This window comes from Pagrus major, chromosome 17 (genome assembly GCF_040436345.1).
Source record: "Pagrus major chromosome 17, Pma_NU_1.0".
NCBI lineage: Eukaryota > Metazoa > Chordata > Actinopteri > Spariformes > Sparidae > Pagrus > Pagrus major.
In genome coordinates, this window is record NC_133231.1 from 23,134,797 (window position 1) to 23,154,118 (window position 19,322).

Here is a 19,322-nt window from a genome sequence, read left to right on the forward strand (position 1 = left end):
GTAAACAAAGCTGTTAAGTTAAAGTTACAACAAGCAGTTGAGCCTTTGTTCTCAAGACGATTATTCACCTGATGAACTATACTGTTGAACTGTATGTTCAGTGTCTCTCTGGTGTCAAACTAGTGGACATGCATCAAGCCGCTTGTTTGCCATGAGTAAACTACAAGGATGGCGTAAAGTGACAAGTCAAATAATAAATGAATTGCCCTTATACCTAAGATAAACAATAAAAGACATCAAGGCAAACATTAAAGTAATCAGTGTCTCTTTAATTTACAGTCTCTAAGAAAAAAAAACAGTAACAACACCTATTTAAAAAAGCAGTTTTCCCAAAGCAGGTAACCATAAACAGTTAAATGTGAATCTCAATCTGTAGACCTATATTGTACAAGTAAGACCAGTTCACCAACAGCAAAGGCACATAAATGATGTAATCAATTGTTTGCCGAATGAGTGGGCCTAATCCTCAATTTGAATAAAGAAATAATTGGACATATGCACTGAAAAAACATTCTTATTCTAGGATTAAACAAACTGTAATCCTTGTCCTTCAAACTACAGACCAAACAAATGCTAATTTTGAAACCTCTTTTATCACATTGTTGACAGTTCCACACAATTTACATGATTGATTAAATCATCATTGGCTGGAGAAAAGCAAATGAAAACACATCAAAGTCTATGGTGATAAGAAAAGATCCTGCTTTACAGACAAAGTCAAAAAACTACAATGAGTGTCTTTAGAGGAAAACATATATTCACTATCAATATTATACATTGATAAGTGGTATCCAAGATCAATCAAAGAGCTACTGTAAATTATAGAAATCTTTGTCAGCAAAATGTTTAATGAACGACATTCAATGTACAGGTAGTTACCCTTCTAATAACAGTCTCCTGCTGCTAGCTAGTACTGTAGATCTGTTGAATGTTGGGTAATGAAAGACTGCAGAGCGTAACCTTTGACCCCATACAGTTTGGTCCCATTGTCAGATCAGGGTCATTCGTCGAGTGCGGAAATTGGCTAAACGGTGATGTGTTCAATGTCAACATGAACTACAGTGTCGCTGTCATTCTAATCCAGACAAGACAAAGCTTAAAAACAACAAGCCTGCTTTTTTAAAAACTCATATTTGGGCAACTGGAGTTGATTTTACTGCATTCATCAGTACAACTATTTATCGTGTAGCCCACTCACAAAACATTGCTTCACTTGCACAAGAATAAGGCACAAGCTGATTTGAACTACCCTGCAATTTTCACTCTCTACTTAAAAATACAAATGCCATTAAGGAGTCGTTTTTCAATCATTCCTAGAAGAGAAGTGTAAATACTACCAAAATTCTGCTCAAAAACATTCACTTTTCCAAAAAAAAAAACATGTAACATAGATCCGAATTCTTATGAGGAACAGCAGTTCACCCCGAAACAGTGCTTCTACTAGTTATGAGTTGTATCCTCATGTGGCAAATGGTCATATCAAGTCAGAGATAGTATCCTATGCTGAAGTGAAAGCATAAAAGTTTTACTAGTGATAGCTGAGTCTTAAAACATTTTAATCTGCATTTATGAATCCACTGTGGTGGATAAAATCGCTGAGTCGGATCCCATAACAACACAGAAGAAGAAAATTAAGATTTTCAGCACATTGCTTCACTGCTCAAGTATGCTCTCCATCAATTTCTCCGTCTTTATGGTCCTGTTCTGTCTCCTCTTCCTGCTCGCCACCTTGCTCCCCATTGACCTGGAACTTGTCATGGGCCCATTTGGGGCTGATGGTGTTGGGCCCCCCAGTGGCTTTGCGGATGATGAAACGTGCCCTACCACGCAAGAAGCTTCCCCGTCCTCGCCCTCGATTGTCCACCCACTTGAACTCTGTGTCCCCGTCTCTGTCATCGTGCTGAGAGAAAGACGGAAAAAGCATGGTGGTGTTAAAACAACAGCTACAGAAGTTTGAAATTTGAGCTTGATTAGCAACCACAAGACCATGTGCTTGGATGGGGAGGCATGCGTGGGAAAGAGATCAGCCCTACCAAGTAGTATTTTCTGCTTTTGGGAGTGTACTCTGGGTCCCAGTCTTCATTTTTTGGGTGTGCTGCCATGTTGGGCATGTTGTTACTTTGAGAACAGTTTCCCTGATAATTGCCTCTGTTCCAGCCCCTTCCACGAATTCGGACTTGCTGTAATTCCAGAAAAAGATGAGGAATTAAAAAAGCAGCAAAATCATAGATGCACAGCAAACTATGAAAGTAAAATGTACAGTTGAACTTGACACACTCGTTGCTTGAAATTATTCTCCTCCATCAACCCAACATCCTTTTGTCAAACTTACAAATCCTCCACGTGGCCTTCCTCTTTCAACAGATTCTGGTGACTCCATCTGACCCAGTCGGGCTCTGTTAAAGCCCTTATCTTTGGGCTCAGACTTGCCATGGGGCACATCCTCTTTTTGAGACTTGGAGGACGAGGAAGATGAGGATGAACTCGAGCGAGAGCGCTTCTTCTTACTTTTCCTAAAAAGGAGAAATGATACATACAAAATCCTTCATGCCCAACTGTTTATCATGCAGGGCAGATGAACAAAAATATTCTATATACTTAAGATGGTTTAAAACAAAACAAAGTACAGGACAGTTTCACATACTTTGATTTCTTGTGGCATTTGGAGGACTTTTCCACAGATCTCTCTTTACTAGAATCTGGGGACTCTCCCATATCTCTTCCCCGATCAGGATTATAATCTCTTTCATGGGTGGAGTATTTTTTACGGCGCTCAATATCCAAACGAAGGTCCATTGGGTCACCCTTCACTTTTTCCCCGCCGTCCTGAGCAAATCAAAACAGAGCACAACGTCGTGGACAGACTTTGGATTAGCATTGAGATCCTATCAGTCTACTCTGAGCCAAGCTGGTTTGTAAACCCAATAGTAGGGCTGACCGGAATGCTTCGAAGCTTGGAAGCATGCCATGATAATCGACATTCAAATCAGTATTTGAATGCCCATCCAAAGGACTATCTGATTGGTTAGACATCATGAGTAATGGCCTATCAACGCTGAAGGTTACTGTACCAGAAATTGGAGCTGCTCAAGTGAGCAAGAGGAGCTGTGTGTTGAAGGGAAGGCAGCAGATATTACTTAAGTTGCAATAAACATCTCAATCTTATTATCTAATACTGCCCACTTTCCCAGTTACACCACTAAAAGTGGAGAGTTATAGCCTACAGGATTTCACTCAATGGAGGCAAAAGGTACAGCTTTTAAGGGTCCAGTGTGTAGGATTTAGGAGGATCTATAGGCAGAAATGAAATATGATATTCACAATTACCTTGAATTAGTTTATAATCACCTGAAAATAAGAATTGTTGTGTTTTCATTACCTTAGAATGAGCCCTTTACTTTTTACAGAGGGAGCGGGTCCTCTTCCTCCGACTCTGCCATGTTTCTACAGTCATCCAGAGTGGACAAACCAAACACGAGCTCTAGAGAAGGACTTTTGCATTTTTGGCCGCCACTAGCGAAGGGTGAGTCGTGAGGTATTTCGTTGATTGCAATCCTCCGGCTTCACCACTGGAAACCACCAAATTCTTCACACTGGACCTTTGAATCCGTCGCCCTGGTCAATCATTGTGCCTCAGAGAAACACAGCGCGCATCTGTCTTGTCTATGTTTGCACAGAAACTCTGCATCAATATTTAGGGAAGTATTATTTAGAAGCAACAGCAGCAAACTACAAAACTGAAAAACTGGATTTTACACCATAATGGTTCAATTGAATTTGCAAGCACAAATGTGGTCCACGAGGAAGCCACCGTCCCTTAATTGTCACCGAAGCTTCGAAGACCCAAAAATGGTATTCCAGACAGCCCTACTGTATAGGTCCATGGGTAAAGGGGGAAAAACCTGTGTACCAGCCAGCTGACATTAGTAAAACCAAGTGAATTTTCCAGTGCACTAAGGGTCAAAATGAGTCCTTTTGCATGTTTCTGCAATTTGAACCATTCTCCAAAGCATATGTTTTTAGATAGATTTTCTGCCCTTGAGGTAGCTATTTAAATATGGTAAGAAAATCAACTTCAGATAGGTAATTCATCATGACAACAGCTTTTATTTTGTCAAGGTTGTTGCAACTGTCAGAAGAGGTGTGTTTTGAAAACCTCCCTGGTGCATTCAATTTGCTTGAGGCAAAATCCAGTATCCAAGCCTTCAAGAAGCTGCTGCACAACAGGAACAATCAGCACCAGCATATTTCACCTCATCCTTGCTCTTTTTCTCTTCCATGTGTAACATGACTTCCAGCAGCTGATTTCCACACTTTGAACATCACAGCCTTAGCAACATGGTGCTTTCAGGTATCCTTAACCAAGTGTTTTCAAAACCATCCCTGAAGGTGCACAGTGATGCATTTACTATTTCAAACAAGTTTCAAGTCACTGCAAGTTGATTATCTTAGTGCACTGACAAGAACTGAAACCAATAGCTGCCTGGAAGGATGGAAACCAATCTAAAAACTTTTAGGTATGCTTTGGGAAATAGTTGCTGCTACCTATTGTAAAGTATACAGTATTCGTAGTTCTTGAGCATCTGTATGACTGGCAAAACCACTATTGAGATAGGACTGTTCATGCTAATTTAAGTGAACTCAATTTTATATATGTCAGCGGTATTTGCCTCATGTTTACAAAATGCTTGACCAAGTTTGTCCATGCACATTCATCATAATTGTAAGGGTTTACTCAGAAAGCATGTAAATCTAAGCACAGGTGCATAAAGGGCTTGCTGTTGGTTATTTCCGTTCTTTATTTTTTTAAAGAATACTTACGAAGACAATTGCTTCGAGTCCTTTGGCACAGTGGCTTCCATTTCTGAACTTATAAGTTTCATTAGCCTTGGTCAGGCTTGTGCCCACAGTCTAACCATGTGTGAAGGCGATATATAACAAACAACCAAGTCAAAGTGCCTTATTTTTGCATTTGCGTCTCTCAGACTCTGTGCATCTCCCTTCAAGGAAAGCCACAAGCTTTAAGGGAGTGCAGTCTAAAGGCATCTGGCTTGCACACTGGTTTGCTGTTGTTTGTTTTTCCAACATACTTCATACAGCAAAATGTTCAGTCACCTTGTAAGTGCCATCCTCTGAGCTTTTCATCGCCTCAAAAAGTTGAGAGTGTTTCATAAAAGCTCTGGGTGAAACATCAATTCTCCTGCGAGAAAGAGACACAGTTAAGACAAGACAGTTAAATGCACATATCACAGGAACGACGGTGCAGGTGCCAAAACAACCAACTGTTAGCTTAACTGGACTGCAAAGACAACACAAAACAGAAAAATAGCAAAGAAAAATTGGTGGGAAAATAAAACTGACCTCCACCGAGCATGAGAAAAAATAAGCCAAGATAGATTGTTGATTTTCAGGTAGGAAAGGTGAGAGAAATACCTGAAAGCTGTTAAAAGAGGAGGTGAAGCCACAGCACACTGAAGGTGAGAGGGTCACTCAATAGGCGACTCTACCTGTGTATCTCTGGGCTTTTTCTTGGCTTCATCATTTCCCTCTCTGCAGCTCGTCTTTGGTACATGGTGAATCGCTCGTTTAGAGTCATTCCACAAGACGGAAAGTGCTGAGCTGTACGGGGGGACAGTACAAACAGCTGTTAAAGTTGTTAATGCTCCTAGTGTCTCTTGCTTTTCCATCCAACTGTGATGATGCATGAATTGAGCATTCCCATGGGCCAAATGCTGCAATCCATTGCAAGTTGGAAGTCGATAGTTCAGAGTTGGTATTCTGGACTTCCAGTCTAAATATTCCCATTGCATCTGCTCAGGAAAACATGGATGCCTGCAGCAAGTTTGTAAGGCAACCAATTTAATGGATTAGCACACTTGGAAAGACACTGGAGGAGTACGCTACAACAGAAAAGGCAACAACAGTTTTACAGTAAAAAACATACATAAAGTAAAAGTTCACCAAGTTCCAATGACAATGGGTTGCAGCAATAGAGTCCCCTATAAAACATGACACTGCTTTTACAGTGTAAACTGTGTGTTTTTTGTTCCACAGATTTTAAAGGCAACGTGGTCATGTGTTGAGTAACTTCGATGAAGCTTGGCTTCCTCAGTATAGATAGCTGGCTAACTTTGTTTCAAGATTCTGAGGTTGAACACACCTCAGGACATGTGGTGCAGAGATGAAGATCCTTTTAAACCTGGCACTAGGATGTACACTCTGCCTGCTCCCTTTGCTAGTGACGGGAGACTGGGTGAGACAACTGGAGGTTGCTGTCAAAGTGACAGTGGAAAACAGTGATGACTATAGTGGTGTGCTAATGAGCCACTCCTGCCTTACGGAAACTCCGAGGGAACACACGCCTTAAATTCGAAAACACATAGTACCTCCCAAACACACCCCTAAAACAACAATGTCATCGTATATAGCAATGTCTCACAGAGGACGTCGCCATGTGCCACTTCGGTCGACATCGCCCAATCCAAGTGACAACTCACCTTTAATGTGGTGAACGATGGTGACAATGTGTTGAGCAAACAGCTCAGACGGACTCCTCTGTATATTAGCATTTTGAACATGTTGAAAGATGGAACGGAACTCCTGATCCTTTTTTGAGGACTGCACAAGATCCTGAGACAACTGTCGCTCCTCAGCTAAAACATCAGAAGAGCTGAAAAAGAAATGAAAACAGAACCACGTTCTTCAATCATCAGTTTCCAGGAAAAGTGCTGCTACTGTTGTAAAGTCTACTGCTTGATTTAAAGATATGAGGAAAGACCAGGTACGGGACCCGAAACCACTATGTGATGCTCACCTAATCAGACTTTCTCCAAGGAAATCCATTCTGACATTTACTTTTGCCTCCGGTTTTCTTGAGGACGGGAAAGGGGAGTCCTCACTCCTGATCATAAACATCTCTCTGTCAGAGTTCCTCCTTGGTGGTGGTGAGGGAGATGGGATGGAGGGAGATTTTGCCAGCTTCCTGGCTTTACCGCCCAAGTCTGGGGACAGTTCCTCAAACTTCCCTGCTAACTCTCTTTTGTTGAGAGCAGCAGCAATGGCTGCTGCTTTATCCTGCTTTCGACTCAGATATATGTCCTCTGCCATGGCGTCAAGGTCACTGTTGGCTGAATTCTGCCATTTGCTAAAGCATTCTCCAAACATTTCTCGGGCTGAGTGAGTGACCTTGATCTTTGACTTAAAGGACTCGTCCTCATTGTGCCAGTCTTTCTGAAGTGACTTTGAATGAGACTTGACCATCATCTCCTCCTCTTCTTCCCCGTCAGCAGACAGAAAAGGAGAAGCTTTCAAAAAGCTGGTCAAAGACACCCCACCATCCTCTTTGTACTTTCTCGATACCGAGTCAGAGATAATCTTTGTGTTGCCGTTTAATTTCCCTTGCTCCATAACCACATCATTGGCTTCTGTGTTCTTGCCATTTTCCCAAGATTTTGCTTTTTTATTTTGCTCCTCCAAAAACCTAAAGGAATGACAAAGAGATAAAGAAATGCATCTCACTGGGCATGCGACGGCAAAAATTAAACCTACAGAAAACCAATTGATTATCTGACAAGATGTCGTCTTAGAGCCTCCACAAATGTGATACTTGTAAGATAAGTATTATATCCATTAAAATAAATACATATAAGCATGAGACATTTCAATGAAAATGTGAAGGCATTTAAGCAATAATTCATGGCATATTATCTGTATGTCTATAAAGCTTGCACAGTTTTCTAAAACAATGCCAGAATTAATTTGAGAGGAAAAGTAAATTCAGTCTTACTTTCCGAAGGCAATGGAGATTGCTGTTTTATCTCCATCCAGGTATTCCTCATTGGAGAAGAAGTCAAAGCTGGAAAGCATTGGATTTAGACCTTCACGTAAGGTTTTTTTTGCTGGGGAAGAACTACACACCTTCTGCCAGGAGGGGGCACCATTGCTAATGTCGTTGGTGGTTTTAGGGGAGGGACTGGACTGGTTAGTAGTTTGGCTGTTCTGACCAACAATAACAGGACTCGTTCTCTTTGGACTGATGCTGCAGTCTGTCAGGCTCTGCCTGTTCCCTTCAGTTTTCCCACCGTCTGCGCCTTCCTTGGCATCCCCTGCCAACACCCCGGCGAGCTCCACTGGCTCCCCATCTCCCCCTGCTCCCTTTAGGACCTCCTTGGAGGCTGAGAGCTCCTCTTTCACATCTTTGGAGTTTTGGTTAGTCGGAAACAAGGCTTGCCTGCATTTGGGAGAGGAGTGTGAGGAGGAGGAAGAATGCTGCGAGTGTCTGGATAGTGGCGAGGAGGATCGGTCAGAGTGGTGAGAGTGACCACGAGGGGGGCTTCCTGAGCGTTTCTGGAAGTTGTGAGATCGTCCTCGTGAATAGTTTTGCTGCTGCTGCTGCTGGTATTGTTGCTGTTTCTGAGGATTCTGCTTGTAATTCTTCCAGTTGGGGCGGAAGTTGTTGTTATTGTTATAGCAACCACCGCCGCGCTGGTACCGTCCACGTGGGAAGAAGCCCCGCCCTCGGCCCCTGAAGTTGTACGGCCTCCGGAAGCCGCGGTGGTAGCCCCGGTACTCACGATTGTTCTGGTATCCCCTCGGATATTTCTTCTCCCGGTTGTGAGGTGGAGAATGAGATCTTGACCGTGACCGAGACCTAGAGCTGTGAACGAAAGCAAGGGGAAAAAGACAAGCACATAATCGTTACTTAATTTACTAAACACTTTATTTAACTCTAAATCACAGCCTTTTAATTGAACACAGATAACATCTCTCTGATGCAATCGCAATGGCAAAAAACCCTCAAAAATGGTAGCTCTTAAAGAGGTTAACATAGATGTTGCAATAGCATGAGTTACTAGAGAATATTTCTTCATTGAACTAAGACTTGATGTTTTCTCTCTTCTCCTGACTGGCTTTGGCAACCCGATCATCTGCCAAATATTTTCGAAAGTGCTGCCCTTTTCAAAACAGTTTCCAAGGACGACTTCTCAGATGGTTCTGTTTAAGAAACCATCTGGCATGCCAGGATGTAAAATTTGGGCACAAAGATTAAAAGAACAGCTCTCACCAAGTGCGTCTCAGTTCGTCTTTGTTTCCTACCAAGGAACATCACTGGAATACGTACATACACACCTTCTGTGTTGTCATGTAATCCACTGACATAACACACATGTAATTACATCCTGGTCTGTATTTCAAAGTATTAATGTTGGATTTTCTTAGAATAAAAGGACAAGAGAGCGTTGTAGAGGACCGACACATAGACAACAACCAGTACTACAGGAACACAAACTGTGAAATAAATCCTTGGGGCAGTAAAACCACAGCGATGACCACAGAAAACCAAACAAAAAGAACAAAAAATACTACTTAGCAGATTGCCACTTAAACCAGTCTGTCAGGCTTTCTTTAAAAGACTCCAAACATAACAACAAAGTCAGGCTAACCATTGGCATTACATATGGAAAAGACATACATAACACAAAACACATGATATACATATAGATGTGCAGTTGCATCCAGCAACCATTTGTCATTTGGAATTGGCAACACAGGCTAGAATATAGTAGCCCACAAAAGAGCACTTCATGGAGATTTCAGTGTAGTGTTCAGCCAGCCTGCAGTGCCGGACTGGTCCACATGGTGGCTCTGCTGCACTTCTGATAAAAAGCCTTGGGGCTTTCTACCCTGAACCTTAAACACAGTGAACATTATAACCGTGATTCAATAAGTTCTCTCCATCAAATCAAAGATTGAATGAGCCCAGCATGCTCTTTTTAAGCGAACTGCATGTGAACACAACTTCTCCAACTTTCCACTGACATATTTGAGATTATGACATTAACTTGTTCTGTTCTGTATTACTACGCATGTGTTTTATTCTGCAACTACATCTAAAGCAACTTCTCTACAACTGTCAGTAAATTACAGGCAATTGCTCAGCCAGTTTCCTTATTAGAATATAAATGTAGACATGCAGAAATGTAAAGGTATACTCAAAATGTGCAATTACATAGAAAGCTGACCAGCAATGTTCAGATTTTTACAGAGCAAAGCAGTACCACGCTGCATGCAAACACATTAAATAAGCCATATAAATCACAGGACTCACCTATCGTGTTTTTTCATTGGAATACAGCGTGGTTAAAGAAAGCAGCGCACTGAGCAGCACTGCACACTCACAGCGCGAGCTACAGATACTACATCTCCTCTGGCCAGCTCTGGTGGAGCAGGGAGTCACATGGACCATGTGAGGGGGGGGGAAAAAGTCTAGTGGAATCCTTCGACTGCACTACATGGGCCGTTCAACCAGTTTACTGAGGCTTTATGAAACGTTCATTTAGACACTATTTACTATTCTGACAGCAAAATACTGCAGATGTTGACACCTTTATGTGGGCTTAGTGTTATATTTCAGCAAAATGTACTAGCTTCTCTTATTAAACAAACTACTTTAAGAAAGTCCAAAGTGAGTATTTTGTTGTACATCTGTGCCCCATTTAAGTACTGATGTGATGGTGTTAAAAGCAGGAAGACAAAGCTCCTTAATTGAAACTGTTTCAAGTTATTGTTTTGTGTTTGTGCGTGGCTTTAAGGTATTTTTTCCAGCGAGTCTTTGTTTATACACAACTCATGCAAATGTGTGCATTCAGGCTTGTGCAGTTCAGGCGTGACCACAGACCCATTTGCACACGTGCAAGGTGGGTTCAGGAAGAGCAAACCATTAGATTCCTTCCATGTCTCTTCTTTATGCTAATTTTAATACGTGCTGCGACACTGCCAGGAAACGAGCCGCCCTGCCATTTTATTGCCATGCCACAGTCATTCTGCCAGAAACAGCAGAGGCATCAGAGTGAAGCCTCCCCTTTTTCTCCCAAATGCACACCATAGCCAGCAGATAACCCTCCAACCAAGGGATTTTTATTCAAGCGAGACCAAATGCTGCCCTAGTTAAACTATTTTCATAGGCTACTGAGGTAAACTCTTATGTAAATGCTTTTCCATGCAATGCAAACTGCAATAATAATATTCACTCTAGCTTAAGTAAGTTCACTAACCGGCAGCTGAACTCTTTCTCGAACATCAATTTCCTCTGGATACAGAAGCCGACTACAGAGTTTGGTTCAGAACCAAATCCATTAAACGCTCCAACAGCTCTGTCAGTTCACATGAGAACCAAAACGATAAAGTCCAGTGCAAGAGAAGGCCTTGCAGATAGAAATCAATAGCTATGACGCTAACAGGAAATGTTGATTATAACCATACACAGACCTGTTTGTTGACATTCCCTACTGTCACACATAAACAACTTGCATATCTTCATGTATTTTACATGTCAAATCTTGGCAGCACATGACATGACCAGTCCTTAAAGACAGGTGCGGACTTAATAGGTGGAACTTGACTGGAAAAAGAGCTGAGCAGGAAACATAATGATCAGTACTGATGTCTGTGCAACGGGCAGCACTTTGCCTGCTGCACCTGCTGCTTGTTTCTCTTTCCATCGTGACTACTGACTTACATGGAATTGTCATTCATATTTCAAGCATTATACGTACTGTATAATACCTTTCAGTTCTTAGAGAATTATTAAACTATGATTGGCAAAACAGTGGCATCTTCAACAGTCAAGTAAAATGCAGTTGATCTGGACCACAAAGTCACAATACAAGTCATTATATTGTTCAGAAAGGACAATTGTTCATAAAATGGACTCTACCCGTAGCGACGCTTCCTGGACCGGGATCTGGAGCGACTTCTGGAACGCGAGGTGGAGCAGGATCTTGACCGGGACCTGGAGCGGCTCCGAGACCTCGAGGCAGATTTTGTGGATCTGGACATCACTGCAGCCAGCCCACCTCAAACTGTCACACACAAAAGAGATGTACAACCGAGTTACAGGTTTGGAAAGCGTAAGATAGCGAACAAAATACTTGTAAAAGATGATTGGTTATTGATTCACCTTTTCGAGGCATTGGCTGCATAGAATCGATATTAATCAACAACCGAATTAACAATTATCACAGAAGAAAAATAAATTAATTAACAAGAGTCAAGAGTCAAAAAATCCATGAAATATAATATCCAACAGCGATAAGATGTGCTTCAAAAGCAGACTTAACACCAAAGCTGAGTGAAGAAATAGAACAGCTGTGAAAAAGTAAGACCTCGATCTGTGGAAGTGTTGGGTATCCAAACAGAACCAGTTTTATTTAGTCACTGGTCATTTGCATAGAGGGCAGTCTTACATCAGTCATCTACTTTACTGTAGCCCTCTATAAACTACAGATAAATAGTTATCAGTAAGACACAGTACACCTTTTGTATGTCCTCCACTGCTACACGATAAATCAATGAAGATAATATTAAAAGCTGGTGACGAAAATGTTCATGAGGAAAAAAACAGAATGTTCTTCATCTATCTTGTATTTAATTCAATGATTAACCCACAAGTCTCACCAATCTTCTCCAACCCTCACCACTAATACACAGGTGTCACCTTTTACGCAAAATTTTCCATTTACTCGAAAACTTGTGAAAACTCCACCCACGACCACTGAGAACGTGTCAAGAGAAAGTTACAGGTGTGAACAGCTGAGGCTTAAAATATATAACAAAAATGATCATTTTGAGGAAGTGATGAAAGATTATACTATATTCTTCTCATAAATGCAAAGCTGCTAAATGTATTTTTAAACCACCTTAAACAAATGACGGGTGAAATCGTGTCTTTGCCTGGTTGTTTTTATACGTCTCTTCGTTTGTTATTAAAGCGTTGGTTAATGTTAAACTCAAACCTGACCAGTCCTCAGTTAAATAGTTAAAGTCACCATCAGCCCGGTAGATTGATGAGCAAATGGTGCATTTTTCTCTGTTGCTATTTCACCATATTTGCCTGTGGTGAATGATCTGCTACCAGAGAGACGCTCACTTGGGACTGCACGCTCTCTGCACTCAAGTGTGCTTTCAACTCGAGAAGTTGTTTTCTTGACTCCTCCACTGCTTCACTTGTATACTCCACAAATTATGATACAGTTCTACAGTAGGGGCATCTACAGTTGTTCTTTCCAAGGTCCACATGGCATTATCTGTGACATATGATCCTCGGAGTACAGTAAATGCCAGGGATCAAATGATTGATCTTTCATTATGAGAGTCATCTTCAGGGACTTTGGAAGGAGGAAATTGCAGACTGCACATGACAGGGATTTTGAAAAGCTGTGCACGCTATCACATGGTGGTCCAAGTGTGTCTCCTTTCCAATATTTTAAAGGGTATTGAAGTGGATCCCCCGCCTCCTCCTCCTGCTCTGTGAACTTCCCACTCTCCTCAGTCTTGGCAGCCTGTTGTTTTTGGCTTTTGGAGAATAATTTCCTGAAGGACCGGCCTCACCAGATTGACAATTTAGCTTACTGTGCACATTTGGAGAATGGCATTCAGATGTGCCCCTACCCAGCATGAGGCAGCTAAACAGCAACATAAATAAACTGTCACAACCTTTTTAATTCTGAATAAGTTAGCCCTGTGGGAAAATCTTGAGGAGAAGTTTTATTCTCAGTTTGTTATAATAGCTGTAATAAAAAGTTTCAAACTGGCACATCTGTGTTTAGGATATTTTCATATGGCTGAAAATAGTTTCCATGAAACCTTCGAAAGGGTTTCAGCAGAAACTGTAAACAAAACACCTATACTGTAGACAGCTAAGGTTTCCAAGCTCACTGTTACATTTTAACAATTTTACAAAGTATGTATTTTTTAATTTTGTATGTGCTATAAAATCCTATAAATCATCTTATACTGTTACATGACATTATTTTGAATGAGGACCTGCTCACCACAGTATTTCTAGTTTAGAGGCGCAATATGTAAGAATTTTAGCTCAAAACATTAAATCGTTAAAATCATCTATGTATTGTGTTGAAGAGATATCTACTGAAGTTAGCATGCTAACCAGCTAGCCCCTGGCGTAGAAACCTCTTTCATCCAGCGGTCCAAAGCTCCTGTGCTAGTGGTCAAACACAAACACTCCCCTTGTAGTCTACTAGCTACATGGCTAAGTGAGCTAACAAGCTAACAGTAGCTGCAGTCATGGATGCATGAAAAGTATACAGTTAGCAGCAGTTAGCAGTTATTCCTGCCCCTATTTGTCTAAATGTATGAATTCAAGGTAGCTACTTCTTAGGTAGTGCACCTTTTAAATCAAGGTGATACATATAACTGCCCTATTTTTCACAAAGTGCGACTGTATGTATATTCATATTATATATTCATATATTTATACACTTTTATTGTTATATCTTCAATATTTTTCCATTTTAATTGTTACTTAACATCATTGTAAATGAGGCCCTGTCCTCAATGATTTTGAGTTGAAATAAAAGGTAATAAAAATGTATATACTATACATAAAAAAGTGGATCTGAAGCTCTGTCCTTGCCTCCTGCACACAAAATAGAAACTATCTGGGACAATTGAACGGTGGTATCAGTTTCAATGGCCTCTCCCTGAACACTGGATTGATAACCAGCTGCAGCTGTCCCTGCTCCACACTGTGTGGTCGGCAGCCTAATCACTGAGATTTCAGCCTGTCTAAAGGGCCGTGGTAAGTCCTCTCTTTAATCACTCACTACTACATGTGCGCACACAAATGCAGTTACTGACACACATGCACACAAATGCACTAACTGCAACGTCTGCTTTCTCACTTTCAACTATTAATACCATTACACTTGTCCACTAAGAACCAAATCCTATACTCGATGATGGAGTCAAAAACTGCAGCACAGTGCCAAAAAAACAACTTCAGTCTTCCTGGTTTCAGTGTCAGTTCATTGATTTATCATCTAGGTCTCCAATGCTTGAAAACTTAAAGGTGCAGGGTGCAGGATTTAGGGGCAGAAATGGAAGAAATTTAATATATTATTCATAGTTATATTTTCATTAGTGCATAATCACCAGAAACTAATTTGTTTCTTGTTTTTGTTACCTTGGATTGAGCCTTTTATATCTACAGAGGCAGCAGGCCCACTTCCATGAAGTCCATCATGTTACACTATCAAGTTTCTATTAGATTCCAGTCTGCAATTTCCGAATATTAGAATCAGCTGATACACACACATTTTTTGCAATGATCCTTCAAATTTGGTTATCAAACATTTTTGTGTCCAAAAGAGGGATGGGTCATGATTTTTGGTTCATGCAACTATGGTTTTGTCTGAAAGAATACATTTTCCATTGTTTTTTCTCTTGTTTTTACCGGTGCCTGGAAATAACGCGATCCAGGTCGGTCTGCAAAAAATCGTCACAAACTTCCCAGTGAGTACTGAATAGCATCTTTGCTTGAAATGCCCACCCCCTAGTCCAAAATATGTAACTGAGGCAGTATATTTCACAGTTTAACATTGACCTTTATAATGTGAAATGGCATCAGTGAACTGAAGAAGTAAACATCACCTAAGCATCTGTTTCTGCATTATAATCTCCAAAAAAAAGTGTTCATGTTGGCACATACTGGACCAAGTATACGCCGATACCGATATATCTGTGATCCGCCAATATTATCCTCCAACTGATAGATAGTTGGGGCTCTAGGTTCTACAGCAGCCCCGAAGGGCCGACCAAACACTGGCCACCATCAGGGAAGGTGAGAAGAAGGGTGTTAAGTTGGTTGCAATCTGCAACCACGCTGCTAGATGCCACTAAATCCTACACACTGGACTTTAAAGAGTTCGGGATAATCAAGCCCTCATAAAATAGAGAATTCTGCTAATTATAATTTATTAACCATTGACAACTTGGGTCACCTCGAAAAAACGGAACAACACAGTTTCAACAGGAACAACATGTACAACTAGAAAAGCAGGTCTTTGTACAGTAGGAAACAGTTGCAGGAAATAACTCAAATGAACTGAACCGATGAGAGTGTGAGGAATATATATATATATTATTAGACTGATAATGGTTCTCGCATGGGTAGAAGTTCACGACCGCGCACATGCAAACATGATTCGGGGCGGAGAGCGACAGCTGTGTAATCCTCATCACCTGTTTGTTTCATGTAACGGCAAAAGTAGCTCTGATCAACAATGGTCCCGGCAACTCGATCCGTGGGCTCAAAGCGTACGAGTAGAAACACTCCACTCAATCAACTGCCCTATCATTAAGACTGGGATGCCGCAGTGGCAGCTGGAATCACATTTGCTATCTATATGTGCCCCTGAGACACCCCGCTCGCTATTTCAGAAAAGCCACAGCAACTGTCATTGGCACAATCTTTGCTTATTGAAATGTTGCAGTCCCTCTTAGTATCCCCTCAAGACTCCTCGCATGCTGAGGCGGTTAATGGATAGCAAAGCCGCTGGCTCTTCTGTTGGAGATGAGATAAACCTTGCAGCTTCCTTCATCATGTGTTACTGAATGAGCGAAAACAAACTTCTGACAAGTCTGATTCACTCGGTTGTCTGGATGAGTATTAACTGTCTTTGTTTGTCTTTAGGGAGCTACTGTAACGGCTAGGAAGACAAATAGATGATGTCATGCAGATTTTCCTGCAACATTATCCTTCACTAATCACTTGCAGTGATGGATGAGAATACCGTTCAGCTTAGTGTTGAACTTGCTGGTTGACAACATGATCCCGGTTTAAGCAAACGTTCTGCTAACTAAGGCAGTTCAATATCACTCTCATCTCTGTGAGTGTTTGGAGAGATTCCTGCTGAAAAGGTTCTGACGACAATAGTCAACAGTTCGTAAAAGCAGCGTTTGACACTGTACGGTGTATGTGAGGCTACTTTTTCCTGGAAAATGGCCTACAGCAGAGTGTCACTGAGGCATCCTCGCACCGACATGCTTCTCAGCCGTCTGTCATCACCACAGCTCTGCTGGGTACGGGAGGGAACTCATCAGCTCAAGGTCCTCTCTATTTTGGTCAGCTGGTAACAGCCTGGCAAATGATGAGTTATAGCTTTAATGTTTCCAGAATGCGTACAGTTGTTTGTGTTTTCCAGAGCCTTAGAGTCTCCGCGTGAAGCTGGAGAGGCACTTGGTGTTTATTGTTAAATATGGGTGGCATGTTGCATAACCAGAATACTTTCCTTTGCGCTGAAACGACAGTTGATTTCATTAATTGAGGAGTGCGAGCTGGCACAAAGGTGAGGAACACTGATGTCAAGCCATTTTAAGCCATGTGCACAAGCAGGTTGATCAGTGCCTCCTCACGAAGACAGTGAAAACAAAACTGAAGATGTTTTGGTTGTTAACTTAATCGTGGGCACGCCTTTTCATTGTGTGTACTTTTGAGCGGCTGGTATTTGTAAAAGAGGCTTGACCTCAGCCAGGATCCTTCAGCTCAACAGGAAATTGCATGATAGTGTTTTCAAACCTTTTTTTTTTTTTTTTATTCGCATCACTGGTCCCCAGAAATAGATTGACATTGAACCACAAAAACCCCATTTAGATAAGCATTTACAGGAAACTAGCATCTAAGAGATGATTCTCGTTGCTATATATGACTTTTTTAGGCTCGGTTCAAGATTGTAGCTGTTTACACGAGGTGGAGGGACAACTGGGTGAAACCTGCAATCACAACAGTCATTCTGTCATTGGGCTGACCACTAAAAGCAGCAGTCATAGAGCTGGTGAAATCAAACATCTCATTGTGCTGAGGTCCTCATTTAGTCCTCCGGTGGTCCTGGGGGGGTGCACTTTGGAAATCAGTGAAGCACTGAGCAATATTCAAGATATAAATGTTGAGTAACAGACTTATTATAAGCCTGTGAGCTACCAGCAGGGGAGTCAACCCTCACTTCACAGATATTTCCACTACACTCAAAATATGGCACCAAAGAAAGGCACTAAGTCCAAATATATCAAAAGCAGTGTCCAGGTCCAGGATGGGCTGGACCGAGCATCCTGTGCGTAATGACGCATCAATCAAATCGGGAAAATGACAAATCTATCAGACACTTAGCTTCACATCAGGAGAGCATATAGTAGCTCTGTAGCCTATGAGTAAGCAGCCTTCTGGCCAAAGCTTGACTCTTTTTCCACACTGTATATGTGGCCAGAAATAGCCGCATTTTGCTGAAAAAAACACTTTCTGGCGATAAATGATCCTTCCGCTGCCTAACTTTCTTTCAAACGACAAGTCCATTGAAAACACATTAGTTTCTATTCATTTTCACTCCGCTTTCCAATCGGATAATTGCCCCAGAATGGAGAGGATGATAGCAAAGTAAAGTACTCACCGGTCGGCTCTGATGTTCGGTGCTGCCGCGTCACATTCAGGCACCGCGGCGTGATATCGCAGAAACGAGTTAAAGACACTTTCTCCTGCTCTCTCCCTCCCTGCGTGTCTCTGCTGTTGTGCCCAGTTTATGTCAAGTGTGTGTGTGTGAGTGTGTATGTGTGTCTGTGTGTCAGTCGGCTTGAGTGTTTAGAGAAAGGGGGTGTGACCGCTCCGTGCGGCTCAGAGGTTCAGATTTCCTTCCGCCTTCTCACCGCCGTCTGTCTAAACACCTTGGCTGCGCGGCAATGAACGGGAGCGCGGTTCAGTAAACTAATCCCTGTGTTACAAGTACAAAAGGCGAATAAATCCGCCGCCCTGTAATGACATCATCCTGTGAAAGTCACTGTAGTAACTGCGGTCTAAAGGGAGCAGCTACTGGAGATACTGTGTCTGTCTCCACAGTGGTGTCAAGTGATGTTCATTGTAGTGGCAGTCTGGAACTGGTGCTTTTGGCCCTCCAGCAGCTAGTGAACAACACATTTATTGTACTAAGGTCCAGTTTTCTAATTGTGCCTTCACATGCTGCCTACGATCAGCGGGCCACTTTATTAGGGACTCCTGGGCCCCTTCGATCACATGTATCTTCACTCATCATGTTCAGTTTTTGGTGACATTGTGTCAAAGGTGTGCAAATCCAATGATTTGTTTTTTAAAGTGACCACGAGGAACTATCGTTTTTTGTTGATTCTAGTGACCCCTTTTGACAAAAGCGATACGACAAAAGGGCCCGCTGTGGTAAAGATCTTTGACAAAGAAACCACAGGATGGATCGCGATGAGATGATGTATTTATATGTGATTTATGTGATCGGACTCCAGCACAGGCATTAATAATAACTACATAAAAATAGCAGTCTTTTTGCTGATGGTCTTGTTTGCCGTTACAGGTCTTTTATAATCATCAGAGGACTCACGAGACCGTTTCATAAACACTTAAAAGTTCCTCGTAGTCACTTAAATAAGTCAAAAATGTTGTTTTACTGGACTACATTATGCCGATCAGGGGTCGATCGATATGGCTTTTTCAGGGCCGATACCGA

The 19,322-nt window shown here is 41.7% G+C and overlaps 1 protein-coding gene across 3 annotated transcripts; it reads right to left on the bottom strand.

The window, feature by feature from the left end:
• Nucleotides 1-248: 248 nt before the first annotated feature.
• On the bottom strand, nt 249-18,326 carry thrap3a (thyroid hormone receptor associated protein 3a). Of its 3 annotated transcripts, none has more exons than XM_073485883.1 (11): nt 18,243-18,326; nt 11,717-11,861; nt 7,787-8,656; nt 6,815-7,480; nt 6,498-6,670; nt 5,508-5,619; nt 5,116-5,200; nt 2,645-2,826; nt 2,333-2,513; nt 2,034-2,180; nt 249-1,900 (listed from the first exon to the last, which is right to left on the bottom strand). In XM_073485883.1, the coding sequence occupies exons 2-11, from the start codon at nt 11,836-11,838 to the stop codon at nt 1,661-1,663; spliced, it is 2,778 nt and encodes a 925-aa protein (XP_073341984.1). In that variant the 5' UTR covers nt 11,839-11,861; nt 18,243-18,326; the 3' UTR covers nt 249-1,660. The 3 variants fall into 3 exon arrangements, with proteins under 3 accessions (XP_073341984.1, XP_073341985.1, XP_073341986.1); XM_073485884.1 differs by lacking the exon at nt 18,243-18,326 and adding an exon at nt 11,960-12,012; XM_073485885.1 differs by lacking the exons at nt 11,717-11,861; nt 18,243-18,326 and adding an exon at nt 10,109-10,166.
• Nucleotides 18,327-19,322: the final 996 nt, after the last annotated feature.

What these genes read in the sequence shown, in the direction of transcription:
- thrap3a (XM_073485883.1), bottom strand. Translation starts at nt 11,838, where the DNA reads ATGTCCAGATCCACAAAATCTGCCTCGAGGTCTCGGAGCCGCTCCAGG. An exon ending in ATCTCCATTGCCTTCGGAAA is followed by an intron (nt 7,481 to 7,786) that starts GTAAGACTGAAT and finishes TCATTCCTTTAG; the next exon opens with GTTTTTGGAGGAGCAAAATA. An exon ending in CTTGGAGAAAGTCTGATTAG is followed by an intron (nt 6,671 to 6,814) that starts GTGAGCATCACA and finishes TTTCTTTTTCAG; the next exon opens with CTCTTCTGATGTTTTAGCTG.